The following is a 14,772-nucleotide window of genomic DNA, read 5'->3' as shown; positions in this document are numbered from 1 at the left end:
CAGGATTTTGATGGATTCCTGTCTCACATTTAGGTCTTTCATCCATGAGTCTATTTTCATGTATGGTGTAAGGAAATGGTCCAGTTTCATTCTTCTGCAGATGGCTATCCTATTTTCCCAACACCATTTGCTGAAGAGATTGTCTTTTTTCCATTGGATATTGTTACCTGCTTTATCAGAGATTAGTTGACTATAGATGTGAGGGTCCATTTCTGGGTTCTCTATTCTGTTCCATTGATCTATGTGTTTGTTTTTGTGTCAGTACCATGCTGACTTGATTACAGCTTTCTAATAGAGCTTGAAGACTGGAACTGTGATGCCACCAGCTTTAGTTTTCTTTTTCAACATTCCTTTGGCTATTTGGGGTCTATTCTGGTTTCATACAAATTTTAGTGTTATTTGTTTCAGCTTTGTGAATAAAATTGATTGTATTTTGATAGGATTGCATTGAATGTGTAGATTGCTCTAGGTAGCATAGACATTTCCACAATATTTTTTCTTCCAAACCATGAGCATGGAACGTTTTTCCAATTCTTTGTGTCTTCCTCAATTTCTTTCATGAGTGTTCTATAGTTTTCTGAATTCAGATCTTTGCCTCTTTGGTTAGGTTTTTTCCTAGGTGTCTTAAGGTTTTAGGAGTAAAATAAATAAATATTTTAAAAAATCATATTTGTTTATGGCCTGTGAACCAATCTACACTGAAATTAAAAAGGATAGTTCTGTCTTCAATTATTCATAACTGTCCCTTTATGTACAATTTTAGTATTACCAAAATTACATTTTAATAATGGGTAAATCTATTAGAAATTTTCACTCAAAAGATCATCATTTTATTCATTTTTTAATCAATGAAATCTTTTAAAGTTCAAGCCATTGTGAATTTTTATTTATGTTTCTCCCACATTTACTTAGCCCTGGAATAAATGGTACTTGGAAAGAATAAGTTTACATGCACACAGAATTTTTCTTTACACATGGTATTTTGGTTCTTCTGAGTTCATTCTTTCTTTCTTTCTTTTTTTCCCTGAGTGGTTTTTTGATTGAAGGTATACTTAATAACAACTTGAAAGTCTTCCTAAGACCACAAAAATCCATCTTTCTGTTTGTATGTTTGTGTGTCATATTTTGGAAGAGTGCAGTAGAATTGCACTGGGTGAATGATTCTTCCTGCCTAGATTCATTTATTCCATAGATGTCACAGAGAAAAAATAAAGACCAATTTCCTATTTATAATTGCATTTTTATATTTGAAGTATAGTTGACATACAATGTTATATTAGTTTCAGGTGTACAACATAGTGATTTGACAATTCTGTGTGTTACACAGTGCTCACCATGATTAAGTGTAGTTACCTTCTGTCACCACACAAAGTTATTTTGGCACTATCAGCTACATTTCCTATGCTGCATTGGTTTTTATTTATTTTTTTAATTTTTGTTTTTTCCTACGTTGCGCAGATTCTTAATTAGTTAGCTTTGCCATATTTTCGTACCATTTATCCCAAAGTTGTTTTGCTTCACAATCATTGGGTATATTTCTTAGGGACCAGTATTATGTCTTTGTGTACATGTATAGAAAGAGGGAAGCTTATTTTTTCTAGGTTTTTGTTATTGTTGTTAGAAAATGTATAAACAAAACTATAAACAAAACTGTATTTGGCTTAATTATCCTTAATTTCAGCTTTTGTCTTAATGAATGCCCAGTTTTTCTTTATTTTGGTATTAATATATTGAGACTATTATTCTACATAAAGCTTATGTGGTATGTGATAATACCCAGTTCTGGCAAGGTAATGAGGAAATAAGATTTTTTTAAAAGATTTTATTTATTGATTGATTTGACAGAGATCACAAGTAGGCAGAGAGGTAGGCAGAGAGAGAGGAAGGGAAGCAGGCTCCCCACTGAGCAGAGAGCCCCATGTGGGGCTTGGTCCCAGAACCCTGGGATCATGACCTGAGCCGAAGGCAGTGGCTTTAACCCACTGAGCCACCCAGGTGCCCTGGAAATAAGATATTTTTGTTGGAGAATGTAAATGGATATAACCTTTATGGAAGGTAATTTGGCAATTTTTATTCAAAACTTCAAAAATTTTTTATTTTCTTTGATCCAGTAAGTTTACGTACTGTAATTTATCCTGAGGAAATAGAGGATATTTGTAAGGCTATTTCCAGAAAGATATTTATTATACTATTATTTTATAATATTGAAAAATGGGAAAAAAACCCCTGAAATGTCTAAAAATAAGGATTTGTTAAATACAGTGTGGTGCCTCTTTCTGGTAGAATACCATTTAGCTATTAAACATTGTTATAGAAAAAAAAACTCTCATTTTTGCCATATAATATTGAAGCTGGTGTGAAGCAGTCTGTTCCAGCATTAACCCAAAAGAAATAGTATGAAAACAAACAGTTGCATGCACATATAGTAACATATAGTAATAAATGATATACAAGGTGCATCAATTTTTTTTTTTTTTTGAGAGAGAGAGAATGAGTGGAGTAGGGGCAAAGGGTGAGGGAGAGGCTCTTAAGTAGGCTCTACACTCAGTTTGGTGCTTGAGCTCATGACCCTTAGATCATGACTTGAGCCAGAATCAAGAGTTGGATGCTTAACTGACTGAGCCATCCAGGCACCCCTCAAGAATTGTTTTTAAAATATAGATAATCCAATAGAAGTAGGTTTGAATATTTTCATTAAATTAGAGCAGAAATATGAGTAAAACATTAGGAAGACTGAAATTTGAGGCATAATTTTAGGGGAAAGAGGGAGCACATGAGAAACCAGAGTAGTTTTTCAACTTTAAAATACTTCTCAGAAACTTTTTCCTATTTTTATTAGAAAAACATGAACTCTGGCGTATGTACTTATAAAATGAGTCATATTGGGGGCTGTCTTTTAAAATTCATTATTTCATCTTTTTTTTTCAGTGTATATTTGACATAGTTGGGATTGTACCACATAAGTATATTTGGGATCTTGTTTTTCACCTAATAGTCTACCATCTATATTTTCATTTGTCATTAACTTCTTTCATTCATAATATTCAGTGGTTACGTGGCATTTCATTTTTGTTATGTGATAATTTAATTAACCTTTTTCTTATATTCCTGTTTTTTCTCTTCTTATAATGTGGCACCAAACATCTTTGTGCATAAACCTTAGTCTGCATTATTTACTTTGGACAGATTCTCTATACTGGATATACTAGAAAAGATTAAATATTTTTTAAGAGTCTTAATATACCTTGCCAAATTACTTTGAAAAGTTGAACTAATTTACACTTCTTAAAGCAGCGGTATATAAAACAAATGAATTACTTAGGTTTTCAGAGGTATTCTTTGAAGTAAGTTTTCTAAGTAAAAATAAAAAATAGATGCTCTATGATAAAATAAACTTTAATATTAAAAACTTGATTCTTATGGGTATGTTTCTAAAGTATTTACTATGCTTCACAACCATATATGAAAAATATAGGAAACAATATTAAAATGGAAGTTATTTTAATTAATGAAGATAAAGTATGTTATTTATCACAAAGATGTAATTTAAAGTCTGATTTTTTGTGTGGAAGATGTGAAACTAGGAGACAGGAATACTGAATTCTGGCCTTGGTTTTACTATTTGAACAAGCCACTTTACTTCTCTAAATTTCAGTTACCTTATCTGGAAAATGAGTGCTTTGGATCACATGGTCCCTGAAAGGTGAAAAATAGAAGTAAAATATGTGTTAATTATTGTAAAGCTCTTGCTGTTTTTAAGATGCTGACTGTTTATTATTTGGTATAGTCTGACATTCAAAAAATCATTAACTACATAAAGTTACTTTTGATCTATGCTTTTCACTCTTTTGGTTCTTTCTTCATTCAGACCAAGGGGGTTCATTTGTTATGCTTTGGTCTTCATCTGTTTTATCAAAGAGAGATCGTTAGGAAAAATGTAGAAGGATTGTGTCTTATTATTACAAGAATACCTTCATTACACTGCTATGAGTAGCACATTGTATGAGTAATTTCTTTTACAGAGCAATGGTTATCCAAAAAATGAGTATCTATTAGTTTTAGGTGGTTAATCCATGCTAAATTATTATTAAGTGGTCCAGTAATGAATTATAAATACATAACTTTTCTAGTTAAATAATTTTGTCAACTGGAGGGTAGAGAAATGAATAGCTTTGTATTCCAGATTTCATATTTTTATTGCAGAGATTAAGTGTGTTGGCAAGAAAACACTGAAGAAAATTAGATTATATATACTAATTAATAATGGGCATGAAAACAAAGTTTATATCTGTTTTGACAAAATATGTGAAAGAAAACTCAATGTTCTGTTCTGTTTATTTCTAATTTATTTAGTCATTTATAGTAACTTTGTTATGCACATTATGAGAAGACAAGGAACGAAGAGAAAATAAGTCTTCACAATTTTCTGGCTATTTTATAAAAACCAGACATATACATATGCAAAAGATAAATAACAACACAACAGAGCATGTGATGAAAGTATATTGATTGTCAAAATGAAATCTGTAATAATAGAGGAGGTTAGGAACAAATCATACATTTCTTTCTCCCTCATTTTTCACATTCAATCTCCAAATCCTATCCCTTTTAACTAAAAAGCATTTCTAGAGCCTATAGATTTCTTTCCATTTCTACTGCTAACACTTTTGTTCAGGCCATAATTATCCCCTGCCCCAAATCATATAACTTGCTTTTCTTCCTCTAGTTTTGTTTTACACAAAACATTTCTATGCCACAGAAATGTTATGTTTGATGGCTTCTCGTTCCCCTAAGGATAAAGCTCAGTGGCTTCTAGATTTTAAGTGGATTCTAAGGCTTCCCATGCTTGGTCTTTGGCTCATTCTTCTAGCCTAATCTCTCCCTTCTGTCCCAGTTCATTGTCCAACCACTTGTATTTACCATTCCCTGAATATGACCTGCTTCTCAGTTTCAACAGTACTTGCTTAAGGAGATACTCCTGATCCCTAGACCAGGGTCAGGGGCCCTGTTACTGTTGTTACATTGCCTCCTAATTCTTCTGTTATAAGAAAACGTGTTTAAAACTTGTTTAATTATCTGCTTCTGTGATGACATATTTTGTGTTGTCATGAAGTTCCTAGCACCTACACAGTGTCTGACGCATAGAAGGGGTTTGATATTTTATACATTAAAGAATGGATGTAGAAAGGAAGATGATGTAGTTTAGGAGGATCTTGCTGAGAAGATAGGTCTTCAAGACTGAGTTCCTATTTTGATTATAGCAAGAGAGGAAATACTGCATAGATAAATCACGTTTCCCTACATATAATTTTCATCCAGGTGTGTGATTGTATACATACAGCCGAAATACCAAATTCTTTGTCTGGACTTGCGTAGTTAGAGGTAATAATTTCTCTAAAGGGATTGTGTGATCAGGCTCTTAAAGAAGCCTGATTTCTTTATTTTTCACAAAAAAATAGTATATATTTAAGGTGTGGTAACTGTTTTCCCCAGATATACTGAGATATAACTGACATGTAACGCTGTGTAAGTTTGATGTATACAACATGTTGATTTCATACATTTACATAAAGCAAAATAATTATCACCATGGTACAACTTACAGGTATGTATATACTATAGTACTAACAATAATCACTATGATGCACATTAGATCCCCAGGACTTATTTATCTTCTAACTGGAATTTTCTTCTCTTTGACCAACATCTCCTCTCCCCTCCCAATTCCCCTACCTTTCCCGCCACCCCCCAGCTTCTTGAAGAAGTCCAATCTTTAAGATTCAGTTTGATTAGTCTCCATGATAATACGTATCATACCCATCAAATATCATGAGTGGGAGAAAGGAAATTATACTGAGCTATTAGTCTACATTTATCTAAAACATTTTCTGTAAGCACTTTAGCTATCATCAAACTTCATTTAGTTTATTTCACAGGTATATATATTTAATTTATTTTCATAGGTATATAAATAAAGTGTTCATTAACTCAGGCTATACTCAATGTAAAGGCTGTTTTAGAACAATAATACATTGTATTTGGTGTCTTAATTTTGTATTTTGGTTTTTTAAAAATATTTTTTAAAATTTTTATTATTTTTTAAAGATTTTATTTATTCATTGCAAGAGAAGGAGAGAGAGCATGAGCAGGGGAGAAAGGCAGAGGGGAAAGCAGACTCTCCACTGAACAGGGAGCCTGATGTGGGGCTTGATCCCAAGACCCTGGGATCATGACCTGAGCCAAAGGCAGACACTTAACCATCTAAGCCACCCAGATGTCCCGTGTCTTAATTTTTAATTCAGTTAAATTGATTATGATTTTAGCCTATTTTTTGTTGTGTTTATAAAATGCAATCTGTTGTCACATGGTAAAGAAAATATTTCCATATTACACTGTATGTTAACTAACTAGAATTTAGGATTTAGAGCCCCCCCAAGAAAATATTTCCATTTATCATTTTAGAAGATCTTGTTTCTTTGTTATCAGACTACTTTAACGATCTTAAATATCCTGATTCCACTATGTTGTGGTGAAAGAAAGCATTATAAGAACATTGTTGAACACAGATAAGATGCAGTGAAAAATCACAACAAAAATGCCAATAGTTGACTTAGGTTTCATTCCTAGGTTTAACCATGCAGTTTTGGAATATGACAATGGCATGTTGTGTATGTGAAACTCTTTAGAAGAAAACATTAAAATATAGTTATTTTGATTTGAAGCATGTTGGTCTAGGGAGCATGAAATAAAAATGGTTCTTGAGGGGCCCCTGGATAGCGTGGTCAGTTAAGGGTCTGACTCTTGATTTTGGCTCAGGTTGTGATCTCAGGGCCATGAAAAGGAGCCCTGTGTTGGGCTCCTTATTTGGCACAGAACCTGCTTAAAAGACTGTCTCTCTCTTTCTGCACCCCCTCGACCCCCGCCAGCTCTCTCTCTCAAATAAATAAATAAATCTTTTTTTTTTAAATGAAGCTCTTGGGAATTAAAAATGAATATGCTTTTATCTATTTATCAACTGTTAAACACAGTTTTCAAAGATTGCCCGAAAAAAAATTCTTCATTTTTAAGTACTTCTAATTTTGATGGGTTGGATAAATAATGATAGGGAAGTTCCCTTTAAAAGAGAGTACAAAAAATAAAAAAGAGAGAGAGAGAGTACAATTTGCTTATTAAATCATTATACTAAAGCTTAGTCATGTATGAAGAGAACTGCCTAATAATTAAGAATTGAGATTTTAGCATGGCATTTGCAGCAGACACATTTGATACTTAATTAAGTAGAACATTGCTTATTTTTTAAAGGATTGACAAAATCAAACTCTTTTTGGCAAGTGAAATTTTTATAGTAGCAGAAGTGGGAAACCTAAAGGATGTGGCTCATTCTCTGTTTGGATGATGCAGACTTGCTCCAAGCAGTAAGCTTACTGTTTTCAGACAGCATTAGCAGCTTCAGCAAATACAACTGTGTCATCGTCCCTTAATACGGGGTGTTTGTAACTGGAAAGGGGAGACGATAAACAATATATGTGATTTGATATCTTCTTGATGGCTTAAACAGATACTGATGGACAGATCTGCTGTTTGATGTTTTCTTCACTAGCCCTGAAGATGCTGAGACATAGAGATGGCTGTGATTCTCTTTTATAAGACAGGAAATGCAATCTTTAGGGGTTTCTGGAAATAGAAAGGTCATGCAGTCTGGAACCTGTGAGCCTTTTCAATCTCTAAGTCATCAGGTATGACCTCATGAATTATGATGATACTATTAGATTGTAGAGTTATTGATTTTTCTAGCTCTTAGTCATATAGAATATATTAATAGATGTAATTGTTTATTATTATCAGATTTTTCTTAGGATATTTGAACAAGTGATATTTATAGTAATCGACACCAGCTAAACAATATGAATTTTAGAAATGTGTGTGTGTGTGTGTGGTTCGTGTTTACTTGAGCTTTCTTTTTTTGGAAAGCGGGGAGTAAGTAAAGATTCTTTTTGGTGATTAAAAGCAAGGTTTGGAGCTCTACAGATTTTTCCAGATTAAGCCTGAATACAGTCAAACTGCATCTCTTATTTCGAATGATAAAAATTGCATAATTTGTTCAAACTGGTAAGGATACCTTGTAGCTAGCTGCTTATAGATAGTGACATATTAAAAAAAATTATCTGGAATTTCTTAAGCACAGAAATGATGTTGCTACCATTGTAGTGTGCAACCCCACAGCAATACAAGTTTGATGAGTAGAATCGTGTTTACCAGCATCTGAGCTATAAGCTGATTGCCTGAAATTTGTATTTCAGTAACTAAACTGTTTTAAAAGGCATAAATTTAAATTATTTCTTAGATCTATTGAGATAATGATGCTCTTGGTCCTCCTAATGTAGATATCTGCTTAAGGCATTGCTTGTAGCTGAAAGCAGATGATAAATCTGTTTTTGTTTTTGCTTTTTGCTTGTGACATTTGGGCTTGTTTAAAATTTTCTGATTCAGAGATACTCTGCATTAGCTTACTTTCATTTTCAAAATGAAAAGACTTGACTACATTAAACATGTTAATTACAAAGAGTAGAGAATCATCATAGCAAAGAATTTGGATTTATATGTCCATTTTATCCTGAAGCTCTGCTATTTATTTTAAACTATTTTTATCAAGTTATAATGCATTTAACTTTGTTATAGCATTCTCTCAGAATGACATAGTAGGGCAAGAAAATGTGCCTGTGTTCGACATCCCAATTTTGAAGAAAAGATATTTTATTTTTTATATTATGCATATTTCTTCCTTAATTTTAGAGGACTTGTCAGATATTTGACCAGGTATTCCATATTAAATGAGCAAAAAAAGAATGTTGCAGCATTTCTCATCAGAAAGATAGTTTTGTCTTCATAATTCTGTAATATGGTTAAGACTTAATGCCTCATCAAGGTGATGCTATAGTAATAAAAATGAATATATTTATCAGAAGACAGAATTGAAAGTGTAAAACAGTGATTTAATTCAGTTAAGGGGTTAGTTTCTTTTTTTTAATTAAAAACACATTAAAAAATTATACCTACTGATATTGGCTATAATTTATATGTTATTCAGGCTACTCAGTCAGCTTATATTCTTATTAGTAGGGAAGATTGCCATATTCTTAAGCTTGATTAGTTTTGGAATGATTTGAATATACCTTTTAGTTGCTACAAAACCTGTTTAATCTGTTAGAATTTATTTCCAGTATTTGCATGTATTAGTCGCTTTGAGTACATTCTGTTTCTTGGCATTGCTTTGGGATTCTTCTAGGTATTGGTTTTACAGCATTCTGCTATTTTTCACTGTATTTATGGCCTTTCAGAGGAATCAAGCTATAAAGATTTTTGGTTACTTTCCTTTAGTGGCCCTTACAGGATATCTCAATAATTTTGTAAGGTGAAAAAATTCTAACTTAGATTGTCATTTCTTTTACAAATCAGAGAAAAATTTCTCTGTTGCTGTGTCGAAATGCATTACCTTAAAAAGTAAAGATTGGTCAGAATGTCACAGACAGTTAAATTTAATGTCAGCCTTTTTCCCTGTGCGGCAAGATGATCTTGACCTTTTGAAAGGAATTGATTATAAATCTGTCTAGCAATGATTGGTCATCTGCATTTTACAATGGCTGACTCTGTCTTTACTATTTTACACAAGTGTTTCATTTTACATTATGAAGGTTTATAAAGCTAAGCTGTCTTAAAACTATTTGGATATCATTCAGTTCAGTCAGCATTACGTGGAAGCAGATCATTTGTGCAATATTGTGTTTGGTGTTGGGAGAAATATAGAAGAGAAAAAGTTGTTTCTTGTTTTCTAGGAGATTATGAAAAAATGTACACAATGAGCCTTGTTTACATTTTGAATTGACTTTTCAAAGATGATATGTACAATCAGTTTTAACTTCATATAAACTGATAAATCCTTGGATAAGTTATGTATAACTCTTTTTCTTTTCTTTTAAGTTTCTTGGTATTAGGGCAATAAAAGATTGGGTCAAAGTGATAATTAAGAATTTCATAATTTTAACAACTGCATTAAATTCCTTTATAATGTGTAATTTGTTGTACCAAGGCATTATAAACTGTGAATCAATAAAATAATTTTGTGTGTTTTATAGGCACCTGGGTGGCTTAGTGGTTTAAAGCCTCTGCCTTCAGCTCAGGTCATGATCCCAGGCTCTCTGCTCCATGGGGAGCCTGCTTCCTCCTCTCTCTCTGCCTGCCTCTCTGCCTACTTGTTATCTCTGTCAAATAGATAAATAAAATCTTAAAAAAAAAAAGAGTAAGGTGGATCTAGCCCATTAGTAGGAAACAGAAGCAGGGACATCAGGAATAAGCTCAAAACAAGCATGTGACCAAGCCAATCTAATTTTGTTTTATGGAGGGAGAATTGACTTCATAGAGATTAAACTTTAGAAAGAAAGAGTAGCAGGTTTGGGAGTGTTTGATGCTGACTAGGCCACTGGGGAGTTTTTTTCAATAAAATGGGGGGAATAGGATTCACTTCACGTTTTGAGAAGGGGACTGAGAGGAACTTATTTGGAGGTAGGCCTTAGCCAGCTAGCTGTTGGATATCCAGACACAAGTTCTATCTCTTTCATACCAGTATGCTGGCTGAAAGTGATAGGGAGGTGGGTAGAGCAGATGGAAAACCCTTGTTTCTCCCAGAATCCTAAACTAGTGCATGCTGCCCAATAGTGCCTCCGAAGTACCTGTTTTCTTGTATTATAGCAACAGAAAATTGATAGGCAATTTTTTTTTCTGGTTTGTAATAGCTAGCTGGGTACATTAAGAGGTGGTCAGTATGGTGGTTAAGTATTTGAGCTGCTACATTTCACTGGGTTGAGATCTTAGTTATTACCATTTACCAGCTGTATGATGTTGGGCAAATTACTTAATATTTCTGGGTATCAGTTTTCTCGTTTGTAATATAGAGATAATGTACCTACCTCAAAGAGTTGTTGTGAAGACTAAGTGAGATAATGTATATAAAACATTTGTAAGACTATCTGGTGTATAACAAGCACATTATTACCAAAATTATTTGTTGACAAGACATTAGTATATACATTCTATGAGCTAAGATGGACGATTGGCAGGTGTTAGTAATGGTAGTCATGCAGTTCGGTTTTGTTATCTCTTCTTCATTCTCCTTATCAAATAAGGAATTCAGTTAAAAACATACAGTATACTGGAATAAAGATGGCTATAAAAATTCAAACAAAGAAAAATATTCTTCATCTGATTAAATTCTAACATTACTGACTATAGGAATTGTGATTTGATGAAAAGTGTTTAAAGTTTATTTTTGCATCTGCTTGCTAGGCTGACTTAAACTTTTATTAGTAGTCTATGTACAGATTCTTTTCCTTTTAATGTTATACCAATTACTTCATTCATGACAAAAATTGCTGGACCTTGTCAAGTGTCCTTTAGTTGTCAAAGATTAAAATTTAGGAGTAAAAATTCAGGTTTAAGGAAAATAATAGAGAAGTTATATAGCTTAGATTTAGTGATCTGAGTTACTTTTTAATCATTAAAAATGTCTAGGGCAAAAGCCTGCACTGAAAGTTAAACCCAACTTGTTTTGTTTTAATTTTTAATTTTATTTGTTAATGAATATTTTTATTCTAGATGAAAGACTAAAATGACATGTGTTATAAATACAATACTGTATATGAAAATAATAATCCATGTTCCTATTTGATAGAGTATGTTATTTTGAATTTCTGGTGTTTATTAATGTAAAAATATCTGTAGTTGACCCCTGAGCAATGGCAGGAGGCGGGGGGAAGGTTAGGGATACTGATTTCTTGCACAGCTGAAAATCTGTGCATAACTTTGACTTCCCTAAAGCTTAATTAAGTCCTAAGAGTCCACTGTTGACCGGAAGACTTACTGATAACATATACAGTCAGTTAATACCTATTTTGTCTGTTATATGTATTATATACTGTATTCTTACAATAAAGTGAGCTAGAGAAAAGAAAATGTTAAGAAAAATCATAAGGAAGAGAAAATACATTTATAGTATTCTACTGTATTTCTTTAAAAAGAATCCACATATAAGTGGATCTGTACACCTCAAACCCATGTTGTTTTGTCAAGTTCCAGAGTCCAAGTGAATAATTTGATACTTGGATGAAATGTAAGTGCATAAGTGTTACATTTTATGGTATCTTGGCATTGTAGTTCTTTTCTCTTAAGCAGTTTCTCAGTGTGCAAATATTTCCCCCAAATAGCACAGAGTCAATCAAATCTCCCACAATGCAGTTTCTTCAAATAAACAAACATACAGAATCTTAATGATATTCTAGTTAAATGTGTTATAAACACTAAATACAAATAGCGGCAAGAGAATGCGGAAAGTAGGAAGTGCCTTTTAAAGGTTCAAAAGAGAGAAGAAAGAGCACAAATCATTCTGCTGTGAATTCAGTGGGCAGAATATTTCAGGCTGAGTAGGGAGAAGAGAGGAGAGGCTAGATGAAGAGTTAAGGAAGTATGGAGAAGGTATCAGTTGAGGTAAACCTTGAAGGTAGTCCTTGAAGACTGGCCAAGATGGAGAAAGTTCATTTTGGGCAGAAGAAACAACACACACAGAGATAGGGAGGCAGAAAGCAAATAATATGTTTGAAAAGTATGGAGTAATTCATTTTGGCTATAGCCTGGTAGGGTAATTCAGGTTAACATAGGAAGGTTTGTTAGGACTAGATAGTATAGTCTTGAATGTTAGATTATGATTTCTAAACTGAGCACATTTCTGTGCTGATCTATTTATTCTTGGAAGAAAATAAAATAAAAAAACAAAGAGCAGCACCTATATTTTGCAGTCATTCTTAGAGCTCTAACCCTCTTGAGACTTTGAAAATGAAAATTAAATTCCTGAGTAGATTTAGTAGTTAGTAGACAAGGTAGGGGGTAGAAGCAAAATGAAGGATTTTAATAAAATTCTCTATCAAAATTGCACGTGAGAGCATTTCTGTCTATCCACAAACACTCAAAAGTCCTAGATTTCAGATCCTAAGAGACCTCCTGCTTGTCCCTGATGTAAACTCTATTTTATTGGTAGGTAATCTGATTTAGCTTTGGCTTTATTTTTGACATTTCCTAGACCAAGGACAATCTAGTGGGATCATTTTAATATAATGAATATACATGTAACTATGGTGAATATTTGGATAATAAGGACTTCGTCTTCGGGAAAATTGGAAATAGAAATGCTGTTTATAATCACGGGAGTCGTAGGGTTATTTTAACTTTACTCTTTGTTCACTTAGAGATGATAAAGTAAACCATCATTGCTAAATACTTTTAATGATGCTTTTAAATCTCCTCCACGCACTAGAAGCATTTTAGTATTGCCTATGGTTAATAAAAAAGCTGGGTAACATCCAAAAGCAGATTTCCTTTAGATGTGACAGCTGGGGTGTGACTTTGTTATCAGACCCAGGAAGATGGTATTTGTGCATGGGAATTGTGAAAAAATTGGAATTGACTACTTTTACTAGCACATTATCCATATAAAGTATGTCAGAAGTGAAACTAGTGGAAAACCACAAGCATGAGTAAAAATGAAACTGGACGTAGTAGCTCTTCTGGCTCTATTTTTAGCAGACCCATATAATTGAGAATTTTGTTTCTTCCTGTAGAAGTCTGAATTACTTGAAAACCCCATCTTCTAGATATTGTGAGGTTGTTTTAATAATCCTTGTGCTTCACATTGCCAGAAAAGAGTTATATTTATAGTAGGAACCCAACAAAATTTTAGTACTTGGTTTAGAATCATGATCCATTTCTGGGAGAAACCTTGGAGATCATTGGGCTTTGGGTTACTTTAAAACTTTAAAACATTTGAACATTTTTTTCTCAAAAAAAAAAAAAAAGTAGGTAAAGACATTTAGTGATGTGATCCTTTCCCTACCCCATGCCTTTCAAAAATGATAATATTGGTATTGATAATGATATGCCTTTATCAAACTCCTCTTGTACTGCATATAAATATGTACATTTATTCCTATCCATTTTTTAAGGTTTATTTATTTATTTTGGAGAGAGGGAGAACATGAGTTGGAGGGGCAGAGGGAGAGGGAAAGAGAATCTCAAGCAGACTCCATGCTGAGCATGAAGCCTGATGCAGGGCTCCATCTTACAACTCTGAGATTAGGACCTGAGCCAAAACCAAGAGTTAGTTGCTAAACTGACTATGCCACCTAAATGCCCCCCCCATTTCTTCTTCTTCCTTTTTTTTTTTTTTAAATATTTATTCAATTTCATAAGAATTTGAGTCTATTGCAAAGTATAGAGGGAGGCAGTATAGCATAATAGTTAACAGCTTGTTATCAACCTGGACTCCCTTGTTTGGGTCCCATATCTTCTACTTCACTGGCAGTGTTTGTTTTAGGAAAATTACCTGATCCCTATTTTCCTCAGTATTGTTATCTGTAAAATGGGGATGCTAAATTGCTAATCTCTGGAGTTCTAATGAGAATCAACTGAATTAATTAATTAATTAATACAAATAAGGTACTTGAAACAGTGTCTAGCTTAACAAATATTAATTATTAAAATTACTTTCCACTGGAAGGAACTTAAGTATTTACACACATATTTAGTACATATGTGTATACATACATACACATATGTGTATATACATCATACTTTAATTATAGACAGTATACTAAGTAAGACAGTATACTAAGTAAGCTACACTGAGTAGCTTGCCTAGGATTAAAATTGCCAGCAAAGGATAGGAAGATA

The 14,772-nt window shown here is 33.0% G+C and overlaps 1 protein-coding gene across 8 annotated transcripts in view; it reads left to right on the top strand.

Annotated features, from left to right (window-relative positions):
• SLC4A10 (solute carrier family 4 member 10) overlaps positions 1-14,772 on the top strand; it is a 312,033-nt gene that overhangs the window by 77,900 nt on the left and 219,361 nt on the right. For 4 of the 8 annotated variants that reach the window (XM_004743948.3, XM_004743947.3, XM_013051994.2 and 1 more), the window contains exon 1: positions 7,495-7,736. The exons of 1 other annotated variant lie outside the window; for it this stretch is intronic. In XM_004743948.3, the coding sequence (XP_004744005.1) occupies positions 7,656-7,736 (81 nt within the window). In that variant the 5' untranslated portion in view covers positions 7,495-7,655. Of the gene's footprint in view, positions 1-7,492; positions 7,737-14,772 lie in introns of those variants that run through there. 3 more of the 8 variants (XM_004743949.3, XM_004743943.3, XM_004743944.3) reach the window with 2 other exon arrangements.

This window comes from Mustela putorius, unplaced genomic scaffold, assembly GCF_011764305.1.
Source record: "Mustela putorius furo isolate JIRA1106 unplaced genomic scaffold, ASM1176430v1.1 tig00003869_pilon_pilon_pilon, whole genome shotgun sequence".
Classification (NCBI taxonomy): domain Eukaryota; kingdom Metazoa; phylum Chordata; class Mammalia; order Carnivora; family Mustelidae; genus Mustela; species Mustela putorius.
This window is presented reverse-complemented; position numbering and strand designations above follow the sequence as displayed.